The sequence below is a fragment of the Mytilus trossulus genome, chromosome 3 (assembly GCF_036588685.1).
Source record: "Mytilus trossulus isolate FHL-02 chromosome 3, PNRI_Mtr1.1.1.hap1, whole genome shotgun sequence".
NCBI classification, from domain to species: domain Eukaryota; kingdom Metazoa; phylum Mollusca; class Bivalvia; order Mytilida; family Mytilidae; genus Mytilus; species Mytilus trossulus.
In genome coordinates, this window is record NC_086375.1 from 11,489,100 (window position 1) to 11,507,432 (window position 18,333).

The 18,333-nt window shown below is 29.9% G+C and overlaps 1 protein-coding gene and 1 long non-coding RNA gene across 3 annotated transcripts; one reads left to right on the forward strand and one right to left on the reverse strand.

Moving 5' to 3' along the window:
• The first annotated feature begins 1,953 nt into the window (after nucleotides 1–1,953).
• LOC134710161 (putative mediator of RNA polymerase II transcription subunit 26) lies at nucleotides 1,954–14,938 on the forward strand. 2 transcript variants are annotated; one of them, XM_063570378.1, is made up of 5 exons: nucleotides 1,954–2,028; nucleotides 6,829–7,241; nucleotides 9,014–9,171; nucleotides 11,912–11,944; nucleotides 14,604–14,938. In XM_063570378.1, exons 2-5 carry the CDS (start codon nucleotides 6,838–6,840, stop codon nucleotides 14,828–14,830), a joined length of 822 nt encoding a protein of 273 aa, XP_063426448.1. In that variant the 5' UTR covers nucleotides 1,954–2,028; nucleotides 6,829–6,837; the 3' UTR covers nucleotides 14,831–14,938. The 2 variants fall into 2 exon arrangements, with proteins under 2 accessions (XP_063426448.1, XP_063426449.1); XM_063570379.1 differs by lacking the exon at nucleotides 11,912–11,944.
• LOC134710160 (uncharacterized) lies at nucleotides 3,677–5,342 on the reverse strand. Its single transcript, XR_010106101.1, has 3 exons — nucleotides 4,981–5,342; nucleotides 4,552–4,630; nucleotides 3,677–3,987 (listed from the first exon to the last, which is right to left on the reverse strand). It is a non-coding gene; the product is annotated as an uncharacterized LOC134710160 (long non-coding RNA).
• Nucleotides 14,939–18,333: the final 3,395 nt, after the last annotated feature.

Consider the following 18,333-nt stretch of genomic DNA (forward strand, 5'->3'; position numbering starts at 1 on the left):
TATGTGAATCCATTATTAGAGACAATATTATGAAGTTTATTCTCACAAACATCTTTTACTAGTAGTCAATATGGCTTCCGTCCTGGTAGATCATGTGTTACTCAACTCCTAGAGGTTCTGGATGAGTGGTCAGAATTAATTGATAGTGGTTTTCCACTGGACTCGATTTTCCTTGATTTTTCCAACTTGCAAGGCGTTTGATACCGTACCGCATCAGTGTTTATTTTTGAAACTTGAAAAACTTGGAATAAAGGGATGCATTTTGAATTGGATAAAAAGTTTTCTATCTGGACGTAAGCAATGTGTTCGTATAAATAACACAACATCAACATGGTCAGACGTTGTGAGCGGTGTACCTCAGGGAAGTGTTTTAGGACCAGTTCTTTTCTTAACATTTATAAATGATCTTCCTGATGTAGTAGAGGGCATAGTGAAAAATTTTGCTGATGATTGTAAAGTTTATTCTAAAGTCTCGTCAGATTATGAGCGAAGTAAGTTACAGGAAAATTTGGACAGATTATGTGAATGGTCAGATATGTCGAAATTAAAAAATTTAATGCTGCTAAATGTAAAGTATTGCATATTAATCCTGACAATGACCTGCAATATCGTTATACCATGTTGGATGAATCTGGAAATTTTATTGCATTATCTACAGTGAACGAAGAAAAGGATCTGGGAGAAACTTTCGAGTCTAATTTGAAATTTGAAAAACATATAAGTGATATTTATAACAAAGCGCAGAGAGTGTTGTCTCTTATTCATCATTCTTTTGATTACATGGATCAAGATATGTTTCTTACTATTTATAAATCAATAGTGCGTCCGCTGCTTGAATATGCGACATGCGTCTCGACACCGTATTTCAAAAAAGACATCTGTAAACTGGAATCTGTACAAAGGAGGGCCACAAAACTGGTAAAAAGTATTTGTCATCTTAATTATGAAGACAGGCTACCTTCATTGGGTTTGCCAACTTTGGAATATCGTAGGGATAGGAATGACATGATACAAGTCTACAAAGTGTTGCATGGTATAGATGACATCAACTGGATGAACCTATTTACTTTAGCACCATCTAATAATACTAGAGGTCACTCATTAAAACTGTTTAAAAAACAGTGTAAGACCACACATAGACTAAATACTTTTTCAATTAGAGTAGTGGATCAGTGGAATAACCTGTCAGATTTAACAGTGACGGCTAAGACTCTACATAATTTTAAGTCCGCACTAAATGGCGAAAACTGGAACCCTTATAAATTCATACGTTTGTGTTAATTAGGTGTTCAGCTGCGCACACCCGAATAAGTGTTTTATACTATAAGTTTAATATATATTTATATATATTAATTATGAGAAGAGAAATGCATATAGGACAATCCAAGATGAGGGGTCAGTAGAAGCCTTTGGCTTATTTAACGACCCGAAGATAAAGGTATAAAGGTATGTTGTGATGTCACTGCAGATCTGAGAAAAGACTAGTCCAAATAATTATGACGTTTGTCAAGGATTTTTTTTTCTGGGACGCCCCAGAAAAAAAATAAAATAGCCTTGCCAGACGTCATAATTATTTGGACTAAGAAAAGACTGAAATTTTATCAAAAGTGAAAACAGAAAAGAGGGGCGAGTTGGTCTGGGCGAGTTGTCTTACATCCTCTTCCACATGAAACACTGGTTTCTAACAATATTAATAACACAATTGATTTAAACATTCTAGTTAAAAATTCCAATACCAATGTCTCTATTAGAGGGTTAGGTTCTGTAGTCTGCATTTTAAACGGTTTTATAAGTAAACACGTGCAACTTCCTGTTTACATTTTTTCGAGCTTTTCTGTCCTCTTCTTTACACATCTGTACTAAGACAAAGGTGTTCTGAACAGCAAAATCGTTGAAACGTTTTATCCTAAGCAAAAATTAGATCAAAAGCAAAGTAAATATTGACATTGAAGAAAAAAATTTAATCTCCATTCAGCTTTGGCCAACTCATCAATAAACACCATAGCGTTCGTCTATTATAATATTTAGGTATGCACTGCTTTCAAACTTAGTACTCGTCTACTCAATCTTTTCAGAGACAGCTCATAAACATTTGTTAAATTATACAATACATAAATACCTTCTTTTCAAATGTATGGTCTTTTAACTCCCAACATATGTTACAAAAAAAAATATAATATATCCGATTCTGTATAACACTTGACAAACATACGTTGACATCAGGCTTATGCTATTTTTAAAAGAAATTTTATGGCAACACCTGTCATTCACTGTAAAGGCTGGGAAAAAATGATTGATTACAGCATCAGCTGCATCGTTGGATGCTTTCCAGACGTTTTGGCCATGAACAGTGATGAACCAGTTCAGCCGTTTGTCGTTATGTTCATTCACTAGTTCTGTCCTGGTCATTTGGGTCCATTAATACCATTATACATTTTTCTTTATGTCTGTGCTTATAAATGTTAGAATAAAAAATTTATACATGGAGGTCGGTAATTAATACTTCTTGGAATATATGATAGTTTTATTGATAATTATAACTACATGAATGATGCAGTGTACGGACAATGTCCACTGAAAACCCTATTTGTGAATTTTATTCTGTATGCTTGCAGATAGCTGCGGAACCGTAGCTCTTAGGTCCTTATGTTATTTTAAGACTTTTTGGGGACTATGGTCCGCAAATAGTAAAAAAATAACATAAGGACCTAAGAGCTACAGTTCCGCAGCTAGCTTGCAGAAAACTGTCATGACTGAATTTGTTTCATCAATCCTAAAAAAAAAAAAGTGTTAACCCATAATAAAAAATTATTGTATGGTCCAAACATTTTTTATTACATGGCCAAAATAGTATATCGCCCAAACTAGCTCTTTGGCCACAAGTCCTTGTTTCTGGTAAGATAGTTTTAATAACAAATTTTTAAAAACAGTCTACATGGTCTATAGAAACTTTTGAATTTTCATCACCATACCTATATAATCACATAATCCTGCCAAGATTTCTATTTTCTTTGAAAGTATTTAACCCTTTGACTTAAGGAACATTGATTTCTTTTGCCAGCAATTGTTTATATGCCTATAAATTAAAGTTCACTACATGTACATGTACATGAAAACTGATTTACAAATTACAGTATAATATATTGCATTGTAGGTGTAATACCACCATTGATTTTTCCCTATTAGTCTTTGTTAAATTGACACTTTTAAAAAAATTGTACAGTATTTACCTTTATTTCAACCAAAGAAATACTTTGCATGTGTAAAGTTTAATCCTTTCCAGTGATACAGTGAAAATTTCACACTACATTTCATTGCATATAAGAAAATAATCATCACCGGAAGTAAACAACCCAATTTTTACACTTGTATTTACTGGTTACTTGCTTTGGTAACTATGTAACCTTAACGTTCCAGAATATTTTATAAGACGATCAAATAAAAAAAGAATGATGCATTCAGACATCCAACATACATATTTACGACTCAGAAAAATTTAAGTGCATTGAAATGCAGGGTTAATTTTCTACAACTGTCAAATTCAAGGGAATATTTTTTTAGGCCTACTTTCGTATGCAACCGGATGTGGCGTTCCATGATTTGGTGGTATTACACCTAAAGAACACCTAAATATCAAATAAACTTAATGTAATTTTTTTCCCTCCAATTGCAAGTTTTGTCTCAGTCAGAGCTATAGTTTCAGAGAAAATCACTATAATGTAAGGCCATATCCTACGGCAATTTCAGTCTAATTTCTTCGAAAAATCCTCATTTCAGTGTATCATTATAAAATGCAGTGTTGACTACTATCTGATCATAAACTCATGATCTATGCATTCAAACAATTAAATAGAATACAAAAGACAACTTTAAGATGATAAACAATTTTATTCCACCTTTTAGAGTTCATTTGAAGGTCTGTTTTGGTCTGTTTTGGTCCATTTTTCCTCCTTCCTTCCTTTTTCATGAAAACTTGATATCTTTTGTCTAAAAAATAAAACAAATGTGATTATTTACCCACAAAAATTAAATAAATATAATGTTAAATCAATAATTAAAGTGTTTTAGCTGAAAGAACTGTCTCTATAAATGTTAACAGTCTACACGGAAGTTTCTATAAGCCCTTATGTGTAACTCGAGTTTTTGGTCTGTTCGCCTAGTGTGACCAATAACGGTTCCCTTTCAGTCAATCATTTATTGTTACTGGTATCAAGGTCTTTTTATTTACTCATAACAGTATATTTCTAATAGATTTATACAAAGAGTCAACTTTCTTGTATTTTACATTAAAAAATGGGGAAAAGAGTAATACAAAAATACCTCAAAATGTTTTAAAAAGGGTTATGTCCCTTGGAATGCTGGTACAAAAAATAATTGGTAAGAATTATAAAGTTTAAGTATGTGAGACTGGTATCTGATGTGTATAAATCCAGGGCAAATAAGTGTTTAGATGATTTATTGTCTGTGCAAAATGTAGACGACACAATGGCAAATTGTAAACTTTTGCAGCCAAAAAAACCAACAAAAAACATGATGATAGTTGATACTTACTTTAATGCTGAAGTGTCATCTGCAGACCAATTCACATATAAGATTTTTCAACAGAATGCTCTTCAGAACATGGTTAACACTGAAATAAAAAATTCACATGTTGTATAAACAAAACTGTAAGGGTAATTTAAAATTTAACACAGTAAACTAAATACAGCTTTGTCTGTCCACCCATTTGACTTAGAAAACACCCGTAAACCCCCATTTCAAGGCAATTTTACCTCAAACGTGCTTTCTGTGTCTAAATCCATGCCGAATTGTCCATGTTTACAATGTATGAACTGGTTTATTTATAACTTTTAAAAATGAAAGTACAAAAAGGTCACGAGTGCACATATGGTTTCCCTAAATAGGTGTAATACCACCATTGATTTTTCCCTATTAGTCTTTGTTAAATTGACACTTTTAAAAAAATTGTACAGTATTTACCTTTATTTCAACCAAAGAAATACTTTGCATGTGTAAAGTTTAATCCTTTCCAGTGATACAGTGAAAATTTCACACTACATTTCATTGCATATAAGAAAATAATCATCACCGGAAGTAAACAACCCAATTTTTACACTTGTATTTACTGGTTACTTGCTTTGGTAACTATGTAACCTTAACGTTCCAGAATATTTTATAAGACGATCAAATAAAAAAAGAATGATGCATTCAGACATCCAACATACATATTTACGACTCAGAAAAATTTAAGTGCATTGAAATGCAGGGTTAATTTTCTACAACTGTCAAATTCAAGGGAATATTTTTTTAGGCCTACTTTCGTATGCAACCGGATGTGGCGTTCCATGATTTGGTGGTATTACACCTGTATGTATAATGATAATAGAATTCCTGAAATTCAAACAAATAATAGTATAACATGATGGCATCATACATGTATGAAAAATACATATATATATATATAACTTAGAAGTACATTTTGTATTTTGAAGAGGTTATCTGAAATTCTTTACACATCTTTAAAGAAATAGGAAATAATTGATGCAAGCTATACTTTATTGTAGTTTTAACATGGGTAGGTAATAACACTAGGTATTATATTAGTGATTATTTTGGCCCGATTGATAGTCATGATACTGAGGGCTAAAATAACACGAATTTATTGCCTGCCCATGTTTTAACTAAAATTAAGTGTAGCTTGCATCAATTATTTCGATTCTGATTAAGACAATTAAAGTAATTTCTATGTCCGTTAAGTACATACAAGTGTAAAAGTGTTTGTGTAGGCTCTTCCATGAACCTCCCATTTTGTTTGTAAAGAAGCAAAAGGCTGGCACTGTGATTTTAAAGAGGGGTGAGTTTGAACAGCCAGTATGAACGGTTGTTCTATCTAGGTCAAATATCTCAATTTTGAATGCAACACTTACCAGTCATAATAAATGAATTAGTAACATCATGTGCCCCATTTAAAAGTTTTAAAGTGCTTTAAAGTTAAGGAAATATGTTAAGTCTAACTATACAAATCCTTGGTGCATGATAATTTGAAAAAATTCATTATTATTAGGTCAATATATGCAGGTGCAAACAAATTTTATTGGATTTAGAGCATGGGTTTGTTCACGAAGTGAAAGAAGCATGTCATTATTTTCATATTAGAATTGTGTTTTCTCCATAGATCTTCACTGATATATAACCTGTAATGTCTTAGAAATATTGACAATGCATATTTCACCACATCTTGGGATCTTAGTCATGTTAGTGGCCAAGTGCGGCAAGTGTTTGAAGGCCCTACATTGACCGATAATGGTTTACTTTTATAAATTGTTATTTGGATGGAGAGTTGTCTCATTGGCACTCACACCACATCTTCCTATATCTATCATCATGGTCATGTCTATTAGTAGTTCATCTATAGTGATCAGTAGTTTTATCAAAACTGAATACAATTATATTTCAAAGTGCTCAAAAATCATAGTTTTTGACCACCAAAATTATGCAAAGGACTGACACAATTTGGAAAGAAATAATAGTGAGAACCAGCAGATTAAGTTCAATGACCTTTAGGGGAAAACACATTTTGAGAAATCTGGTTTTGTTACAAGCATGAATTTTATAGTGATATACTTCAAACCTTTTTTTTTATAAACATGATTAAATTATAAACATAGGATTTATTTTACATTAAAGATATTTTTATTTAAAATAACGTAGGTTACTATTATGTGTACTTTAAAAAAAAGAATTGTTATACATTGTGTTTTCTTTGATTGTGCTATATACCTGTATACCATGTAGTCCTTGAAACATACAATTTTGTTTACATTACAGATTTTAAAGATGATTCTCCAATCATTGTCCATTCTCTTTTTGTGTGTTACCATAACAAAACAACATCAGAATCAAGCTTTCCCACCTGGAGTCCCTCCACAGCAACAACACATGCATCAACCACCTGGAAATCAACAGCAAAATCAAGGTCAAAATCAACAGTATCAAGGCCAACAACAACAAAATCAACAGTATCAACAAGGTCAAGGCCAGCAACAACAAAATTTACAGTATCAACAGGGTCAAGGTCAGCAGCAACAACAGTATCAACAACCACCTCAAGGACAACAAAATACACAGCAATTCCAACAGCAGCCACCACCAAATCAAAATCAAGGTCAAGGAGGTCATCAGCAGGGTCACTCTGGAGGTCATCATACCTTCAATCAGAGGGAAAATGTACATGATCGAGAGTAAGTTTGTTTATAAGCTGTACCATGACATTTTTGAACAGATAAAGTAAATTTTAATTAAAAGTTCAGTAGATTATGATAAATTACAATTATTTTTAGAAAATATCTAGCTGACGGGAAAAAAAATACATACATATTTAAAAAAATGATTATAATAAATTATGCATTGAAAATCAGTTTAAGTTCAACAACTGAACAACAGACTCCTGTATATATATCTTGACAAAATTATGACCTATTCATATACTTTTAGCTCACCTGGCCCAAAGGGCCAAGTGAGCTTTTCCCATCACTTGGCGTCCGGTCGTCGTCGTTAGCTTTTACAAAAATCTTCTCCTCTGAAACCACTGGGCCAAATTAAACCAAACTTGGCCACAATGATTATTGGGGTATCTAGTTTAAAAAATGTGTGGCGTGACCTGGTCAACCAACCAAAATAGCCGCCACGGCTAAAAATAGAACATAGGGGTAAAATGTAGTTTTTGGCTTATAACTCAAAAACCAAAGCATTTAGAGCAAATCTGACAAAGGGTATAATTGTTTATCATGTCAAGATCTATCTGCCCTGAAATTTTCAGATGAATTGGACAACCCGTTGTTGGGTTGCTGCCCCTGAATTGGTAATTTTAAGGAAATTTTGCTGTTTTTGGTTATTATCTTGAATATTATTATAGATAGAGATAAACTGTAAACAGCAATAATGTTCAGCAAAGTAAGATTTACAAACAAGTCAACATGACCGAAATTGTCAGTTGACCCCTTTAGGAGTTATTGCCCTTTATAGTCAATTTTTAACCATTTTTCTTAAATTTTAATTATCTTTCACAAAAATCTTCTCCTCTGAAACTACTGGACCAAATTAATCCAAACTCAGGAACAACCATCTTTGGGGTATCTTGTTTAAAAAATGTGTGGCGTGACCCGATCAACTAACCAAGATGGCCACCACGGCTAAAAATAGATCATAGGGATAATATGCAGTTTTTTGCTTATAACTCAAAAACCAAAGCATTTAGAGCAAATCTGACAAAGGGTATAATTGTTTATCATGTCAAGATCTATCTGCCCTGAAATTTTCAGATGAATTGGACAACCCGTTGTTGGGTTGCTGCCCCTGAATTGGTAATTTTAAGGAAATTTTGATGTTTTTGGTTATTATCTTGAATATTATTATAGATAGAGATAAACTGTAAACAGCAATAATGTTCAGCAAAGTAAGATTTACAAATAAGCCAACATGACCGAAATGGTCAATTGACCCCCTAAGGAGTTATTGTCCTTTATAGTCAATTTTTAACAATTTTCATAAATTTTTATTAACATTTCCACTGATACTACTGGGCCAAGTTCATTATAGATAGAGATAATTGTAAGCAACAAGACTGTTTAGTAAAGTAAGATTTACAAACACATCACCATCACCAAAACAAAATTTTGTCATGAATCCATCTGCTTCCTTTGTTTAATATTCACATATACCAAGGTGAGCGACACAGGCTCTTTAGAGCCTCTAGTTTAGATATCACATTACATGTACATGAACAACCTTTCATATCTTAATTAGATTGAAAAGGATTACATAATCTGTGTCAATTAAAACTCTGGCAGAAAATGATGTTTGTCCTTTTGAAATATAGAATATTTCATTTTTGAAATGGTTTGGTCTGAATATTTCTGTTGAAGTTAAATATACCATGTTTATAAGACATATATATGTATTTATTAAATGAATATGAAGCAAGTTCCGATAGAAGAAATTATCTTTTTTACAGACATATAAAAGAGCATTTAAAAGAAGTTGTCGACAAACCAGAGAAAGAAATGACCGATGATGAGTTAGAATTCCATTACTTTAAATTACACGATTATGATGGCAACAATAAACTTGATGGTGTAGAAGTAACCAAAGCTATAACTCATTTTCATGATGGTAAGTCTATCAGTAGTATATATTGTAGAATAGTTCCTGTATATATTTTAAAGTTGATATCATTTTTACTGGTTAGAAATTTATGATACAGCACATCATTTCAGCTGTAAGGACTGAGACCTGACTGGATCATGAAACACTGAAATTCTTTATCCATTAAAATTCCACAAAATCAAGAAGTAATTTTCTTAAAAGTTTCATACTTCAAGGAAAAATGAGATTTATTTTTTTCAGTACCAGTTATATTTTGATAATCATTTGAATCTCATCAAAAGTTAATGTGTCTTGTTTTTATTTGTGAACATGCCACAATATTTTAAGCTTTATCCTTGTTTCAAAGTGTATTGGATAGATTTCATATGCTAAAAATGGTATTTTTCAATTTGAGTTACTTCCCTTTATTTGTATGATATCTTAAGATATTTGGATAAATGACTGTTGTAAGCTCAGCTTGAGATATTTGATAAACTAACTGAGACATTGGTATGTTTAGCTGATGTCTTTTTTTAGCTAGGTTTTTGTCTTATCAAAAGGTCTATACCAGTTGTTTGAGTACAAATGGTCAATCCACGGCCATACAATTGTGGTATTGATAGATACACCTTATTGCTATTTGAAAATCCGCTCTGTTTGATCTGAGAATCTGTGCCACTTGAACTATTGACATCATACAACGATTACTTTTCCATTGTGATGTCAGATATTTTGTATTATGACGTCATTTTTAACAAGAACCTTTGTGATGTCCAGTAATACACCTTATCACTAATCCCAGCTGACCCAGCCGCTTGAACTTTTGACGCATACAACAATCACTTTTCAATTGTGGCGTCAGATATTTTGTCTTATGACGTCAAAATTTTATTGGAACCTGTGTGATATCTAGTAATAGCCGTCCAATAGCGATAAGGTGTATGGCAGATAGATAGTGGTACAGTGTATTTAAGTCAACCCAAGGTAATACTCTTGTTCAACATGATGTTGAGATTTTAAATTGACAAATTAAATTTCTAATGAAACATTTTAATTTTCTGTATATTTTTAAATTGCTGCTTGCAATTGTTGCACTATGGACAAAATATGAGATTAATTATTATGAGTTTAGGAAATGTTTTAAAAATTTCAAATGCAATTTTTTTTTTGGTATTGGTGAAACTTTCCAATCTTATTTTCCAAATGATAAAAACACAGCAAAACTTTCTAAATTTACATTTTATAATTACTGAGTATTGATAAATCATTTAAGTGCCTGTGTAAACTCTGAGTGGTTCCTTATTCTTGATTGAATATATTTGAAAACTTTAAATTTTAATGCTATATTTTCACAGTGATCATGGTGGTAATGAATTCTTTATTTATAAAATTATTTTCTGTAAACAATTAGAACTTTCAGAATCAGAGGGAGGTAAGAAAGTTATGAGGGAACTTTTGAAATATGTTGGGTTTCTGTCATTATATTACTCATAATATATAATGAGTCAGTGTGGCATTCAGAACTACATTCTACTGTAAGCCAACTTATTTTGGCTGATACTTTATTTTACATTCAGACCTTTCTAGCCTATTTTGGGTCATTTATTTTCAAGATTTTTTATTTTCTTGATATATTCATACTTAAAGGAAACGCCGCTAATTGTTTGTTTGCAATATGAATATATTTCATAATTTACATGATTGTTCAAAATTAAAGTTGCAAAACAAATTGCCTGCAAAAATGAGTTGGTTGTTGGTCAACCTAATTAAAGGACATTGCAGATACAAATATTCCAACCACTTTCTTTGTGTGTTTGTATAAGCTATTGGAATATTTATTTGTTCATTAGAATTTTGTTTCATAATATGAATAGTTTATTTTCCTGAAGTTGAACTTGAGCATTTACTCATTTCTGTATTTTGTTTGAGCCATGCCTTGTTGGTTTCAATTTATGAAGTAATATTATGCTCTTATTTAAATAATTTGAGTGTACTGTAGGTTTTTCATTTAGTATTTTATTGGAAACCTATTACTAATAGTATACAACTTTATATGTGTTTGAATTCAAATTTAAAGACTTCCGTATGTGACATAATTTTTCGTTTCATGAGGATACATTTTATATAGTCAATTCATGTGAATATTTTCATTTAATTTCAAAATAATTTCCATTTAAGTGTTATGATTTAAATGAATAAAAAACCTATATAAATATGAATGGAGGATTATTTTTTTTTACATTAACAGTTACATTTTTACAAACATTCTTGTACATTATTTATTGTTCCATGAAATGTTAAAATGAATAAGAATTTCATTATTTTCTGAGTTTATATTTTAAATTTAGTGGAAAAAAGAAGGTTTTTGTATTTTAACATTCTTTAAAACTGTACAAAAATAGATAACTTCATTTGACATGTTTGATGCCAATGCAATGCAGTGGAAAAAGAAATGAAAAGTGCATTTTGCAATGAAATGTCATTGGTATTCACAGTAGAGCATAAAAAAGAATGTGAGCAACAAGAGATTATAAGTGATTTGAAGTTAATTTACAAAAATGATCTACCCAATTTGTTATTATTTTTGTTGAATATGTAGAGAAATGAAATAGATAGACATTTATTTCTGATAGACTGGCCTTACACTAGCTACATGTATTTAATACTGCAAAAGTAGCTAAGCAATTCCAACCAAGGCATTTAATATTGGCTTTTAGAGATATGATGTGAGTTACACACATTATCTTACATCATTCTTGTTCTGTAGACAAAAATCATAACCATGATAACAACACAGAGAGTAAGTTGCCCTACAATTGTTCTTTTTTTATATTATTTTTTTATTTATAATTATGATTGGTTTTGGAATTTTTATATTGGTAAATGGTCCATTTTACTTTGAATATCAATTCTTTATTGGGGTTTCAATAAGTTTTATTTTTATGTTTTTTCTTTTGAACCTTTTATTATTTTGCTTTTATCAGTTTTTATGACTTCTTGGTGCAAAAATCTATGACTTTTACTTACATTTACTTATTAAAGTCAAAGTTTTTTTAGAAATCCAATTCAAATTTTTCTTTTTTGACACTTTTATATAAATGAGAGATTGTTTTCTTCTTCTTACGAAAAATCTGTAGCTGTGTGAATTTTCATGTCATAAAATAAAAACTGAAATTTCTGACAATTTGTCTAAAATGAATAATTATACAGTAAAAAGATGTTGAATGCAAATTCTCCTTTAAATTTATACATTGTGGTGTACTCATTAATTACAATTTGTTATCTTAATTGTCATATTGTATGGCCATATTGGAAATTTTGACCTTATAAAAGTCAATAAAAATTTAGGAACATATTTCGTTGCATTAAGTTCCGTGTAAGCCATCGATTTTAACACAATTCATTAAAACCTCTGGGATAGAAAACTTTGATGTTGTTCTAACCCGTCACTGTCTTGAGAAGACCCTAGAGGTGTAAAATCTCCGCCTTCCTCGTTGAAACAGCCAGGTGGTAACTCTTTAATTATTGACGATCTCGAGCTCGTTGAGTAAATGCCAGCAATCTTACAGGCCTGATGGGATGGCTGTTTAAAGCGTGTTATGCATGAATAATTCTCGAGAGAAGGGGTAATTATCATCCCGGATTACTGTCAACTTTCACAATATAATCCTACCGTTAAATGTTATTGGTGTGTATTGCTTATACTGCCTTAAGCTTTTTTCATTTTATCCCATTAATTGCTTTTATGGTATGTTCAAGGTGGATAGTGTTTTTTTTTCTGATTTTCCTGTGTTTCTACAGGTTACACAGTGTATGGTTATGGGTTATTAAGGATTTATTGCTTTACATGATCATTTTACAATGTTTTATATAAAACCACATAAAATATTTTTGTTCATTTTTTGGTTGATTTTTATTAAACTAGAAATAGAAATCTTTTACAGGTTTATTTGGTTTTTTTTGGTCACAAACTTGTTTATATGAAACTTTTTCATCCTCTGATGTTTCAAAAACACTTTATATTTTTTTGTTCTGAAATTCTCTATAATTATATATATTTGTATTTCTGAAGTCTTAATTTTAATTGTGTATAAATTGTAAGTACTTTGTCATATTGTCATATTGTATGGCCATATTGAAAATTTTGACCTTATAAAGTCAATCATAATTTAGGAACATATTTCGTTGCATTAAGTTCAGTGTTAGCCATCATAAATTTTTTCATTATTAGGAAAAAAAAGGAATTACAATTTTGAGGCGATCCCTTTCTTTAAAGTTCTCTAGATATTAAAGTTTAAAATTCTTATCTTCTGTTTTCAAGATCCAAATTAAGCTCTGTTTGTTTCTGATCAATTTATATTTCATTCCTTGACAATAAACTGATGAATTCAATAAGTTGTGTCATTCCTTCGTCAATGTTCAATTTCTAGATAATTTTTAGAAGACATTCCCTTGAACAGCTGTTTCTCAAACCTAGATATATTTGGTAAATATCGGTGGGTTAAAAGACTAGAAAATCATTTGATAGATAATTTTAATTATGTTAATGTTTTACTTTTTAATTGCAACTGACATTTAAAACACTGATTTTCATAAGAAAGAAAAGCATTCAATAGGAAAAGTACAACTGTATGCATGATAAATTGCAGCACATTAAACAATTATCTATTTGATTGATGTAAGTAAAATTTCAAGGAAGACCGCTTAATTTATTGTTTATTTAACATTTCCAAAACTAATTTTTTATAGAAATATTTTTCCTTAGTCTTTCAGAAAACAATTTGACAATCCCATCTAGTAATTTGTACATTTTTTATTGTAAAAAACTAATTGAATAGAAAATGAAAAAGCACAAAATAATTAGAATAACATTAATTAAACAAAAAAAGGAATGATCTTTAAATTATATGCAGCTTTACAAATGTAAAGCCAATGTCAGTGTAGGACCCCTGCTTTCATTTTGGTAAAGAGTTAAAATTTAAAAAAGAAATAAAAAAAACTAATGAGTAACATTTAAAAAAAAGTACTTGTACCATTAATATTAAAGTAATATTGAAATATTTAAAAAGTCAAATAGTAACATTGAAAAAAAATTAAAATAACTTTCAAGAAATTAAAAATTTAAAAGTAACATTTAAAAATTATTAAAAAGTAACATTTAGAAATTTAAAAAGTAACATTTAGAACTTGAAAAAGTAACATTTAGAAATTAAAAAATAACATTAAGAAATTTAAGTAATAAAAGTAATAGTTTGAAATTTAAAAAGAAAAAAGAAACATTGAATAGTTAAATAGTCAAAATGATACTTTATAAAGTTAAAAATTAGAATTTCAATTCCAAAGGTCATCTACAGGTAACTCGCTGTAGCTTTGAAGAAGAAATCAAATTATAATGGCCTAGTAGAAGTAAATGAGTAGTGTAAATGTAGTTAAATATGAATATAAATATATATTTCCAGAAGACGAAGGAAAGGGAGAAGGTGAACATGGCGCCGGAGAAGGAAAAGAAAATCACCAGAAAACACCACCTAAAGTTTACACTGACGAGGAATTGACTAGTATTATAGATATGGTGATGAAAGAAGATGATCTCAATGACGATGGTTATATAGAATACTTTGAATTTGTAACGGCACAGAGAAAAGCTAAAGAAGGGGGAGATAATAAGGCGCCGCCGCCAGCTTAAAGACTGTCGTTTTGAAAGTTTTTGTACCTTAGGCCTGTTTTTTATAATCTATTTGGCATTTCAGATCTGATATGGAGAATTTTTTATTCAAAAATTAAGGAACTAAAATACGCAAAGTTAAAGAATGGGGGAAATTGATCATTAATGTTTGTTTGTAATAATGAAAATCTTTTTTGTTTAAATTATGAATGTTATATGATACCTGCCACCTACAAATCCATCCCCTTTTAATGTTAATTTTGATCTTCTATTCTTTAATATGAGAAAGACTGAAAATGAAATGTATAACTGCTACTTATCTTTAATACCTGTAGAACACTTTATTTCACAGGCCTTTCTTTAATTCATTATTTTTTTTCACTGGCCTTTCTTCTATTAGTTAGCAGGGTGGTAGGTTTGTAGTGTTTAGTTTTCAGGAAAGTATTTTTGTATACTGCTTGTTAAAAGGTCACAGAAAATTTAGTTGCTATGATCTTTTCTTATTTTGAATTGAAAAATAAAAGTTGTTTGTTCATGTCTGTTTATGATAGAACACAAATGCTACTTGTATTAAATTCACAAATAATACTATAAATGGACTTAAATTTAATCTTTATATTGGTCTTATTTTTTTTATAGAAAAATGCATGTTTATTTGATACATAGACCTGTATGCTAAATTTTTATCTACATTTTGATTTTTCTTTGACTTTTTGTATCATGATCTGAGCACTGTAAAAATTTTAAATATTTTTTTTTTGCATAATTTTATATTCTTATTGTATCTAGGGCAATTAAAAAAAGATATTCATTGATGTAATTTATTTGTGAGTTGCATGAATGAATTGTTTGGAAAATTTGATGTTATAAATGTTACTTGGACGTTTGAAAAAGTCTGTCCAAATGAAGCAATTTTATGGTATTATATTGTAGTATTATCTTTGGTGATCTGAAGAAATCCACTAAAACACTTATAAAGATATTTTTATAAATCTCTTCTTTTACAAATGAAGTGCTATTTTGTGCTGAATTTTGTTCTTTACTATGTAAGCTTTAATAGTGTATGTGCATGAAATAATAGCCACTGGATGTTAAGCAATCAACAATCAATTTAATTTAATCTCTTGTTATGCTCCACTTGCTTGAAAGAGGGATATTGTTGAGAGTTATATATTTCTTGTAAATCATAAATATACTAATTATGTATAAGGAGTCTTCACAAATAATATTTAACATGTTAAAGGTATCCCTAGTCACCTCAAGTTATACCTTATTTATAAATTTTTTAATAATTAGAAAACATCTATTATTTTTTTGCTTGATTTGTTGATAATTTCAGGAAATGCAAAATGTTTCTGTTTGTAATGATGCAGAATTTCATAGTTAGCAAAATCAAAATGAACTAATAAGGTGATCTTGGGTAAGTTAGTAGTACTGTAAACTCATTGTGTGAGTTTAGTATTGCAATTTTGGAAGTATTGACAAAAATGGCAGGTTAATAGTTGTGTTTATTGGAAAACAGATTTATGTATCAGATATGAGAATGTGATTACTTATTATTGCAACTCTCATCATCCAGTCACATTATTTGCATTTATAAAAACATCGCAATAGCATTCAGATTTACAGTATCTGTTTTAAAAAATTGGAAGTTTAGGGACATAGTCCTGCAATAGATTTTATAATGCAGCATAGATACACAGTTGATTAAAACAGTAGATTTCTTATTTTTATAACAATTTATAAGTAATTAAGTAGTCTTTTTTAAATATTATAGTCCAAAGCTCAAAGTTGAATTAGATTAATTTTTTCAAAATGTTGCACAAAATCTCAACCTTCAAATGCAAAGTTATTAATTGATTGGTCAAATTTACATTCTAAATAATCTTGGCTTTAGAAATAAAACAAAAGGATGTTATTATGAACCTATTTGAAGATTTTTCAGTTTCCCATGCCTATGATAGATCAGCATCAAATACCTAATAATGATGCTGACCAAAGATTTGAAAGTATGTCTAAATAAACTCATCATAGATAACAGGACTAAATTTTATATACTAGTGAAAAGTTCAATTCTTGTTCATATCTTTTCCAATCTTTATATAAAATAAAATCAATAAATATTTGAATTGATTGATTTTTGCTCATCTTTATAGAAACATTCCATTTTTGTGTCATCTGTAAAAGTTGTTGTAGAAAAACAAAGTGATTCTACATTCCCTTTAAAATATCCCAAACAGTTATTTTTATTTGTGACATAATTTCATTGAGACATCTATAAATTTTTCTCATGGAATTTCAAGAAAATTGGACAGAAGTTTCTTTCTCAAAAGACCCAAAGGAAAATTTAGATTTTTTTTTTGTGTTTTACATAATTTCATACATTATATAATCTTTAATGAATTTGATTTTATAACAATATTTGAAATAGATGTATAATTCATGGTTTATTATTGGATGATTTTAAAGATGGATATTTTACTTTGTTAATATAAAAATTAAAATATTAGTTTAAACAGTATTTATTAATGAAAAATTACAAGAATAAAATTATTTCAATGCAACATGAAGTTCAAATATGGGATTCTGAAACAAGTTTGGAAAAACTTTTATAATCTGTCTCCCAAATATTAGCAATACCATTGTGATGAGTTCTTAATGAGAGACGATTCACAGGGGTGTATTGATTAAGTATATTCACTACATTTCCCAGACATAGCCTTATTTATTTTGATTGTTTGACATAATTATTAGCTATTGTTCTTTTTATGCTCATTATACCAAATCATTGTGCAATTGATATATATGTGGTGGAAGTATGGTATTGTAAAAGTTTTTAATAAATGGAGAGATATATTTGTAAACTTATTTTTCGTCTTGTATATGTTATCAAGATATGCCAGAGAAAACAAAGGGATAGTCAAACTCATAACTAGAAAGTGGACTGACAATGTCATGGCAAAAATTGACAACAAATAAAACAGTCCTCTAAACACAACATGCCTCCGGGTGCGGGAATTTCTTACTGCATTGAAGACCTGTTGTTGACCTTCTGCTGTTGTCTGCTTTATAGTTGGGTTGTTGTCTCTTTGACACATTCCCCATTTCAATTCTCAATTTTATTACCAAAATTAAGCAACTGAGCATCAGGAATTCTACCAAAAAAACAGGGATGATCTCAAGGGCTTTAGTAGGTAAGCAGATTCTGCTCTATGTGTGGCAACTGTCATGTTAATGATGTTAGAAAAAACACAGTCTTATTTGGTAGGTCACATTATAAAAGAGAATATAGATATAAAAAAGAAGATGTGGTATGATTGCCAATGAGATAACTCTCCATAAGAGACCAAAATGACACAAAAATTAACAGCTATTGGTCACTAGTCCTTCAACAATGGACAATAAAACCCATAGGTTTATCTAAGTATTTAGGGAACATGGTGAGATAATCAAACAAGGGGATTGCCAAACCAATAAACCTAAATCTAAATGATAAATAAACAGACAATAACAAAAACTACGAT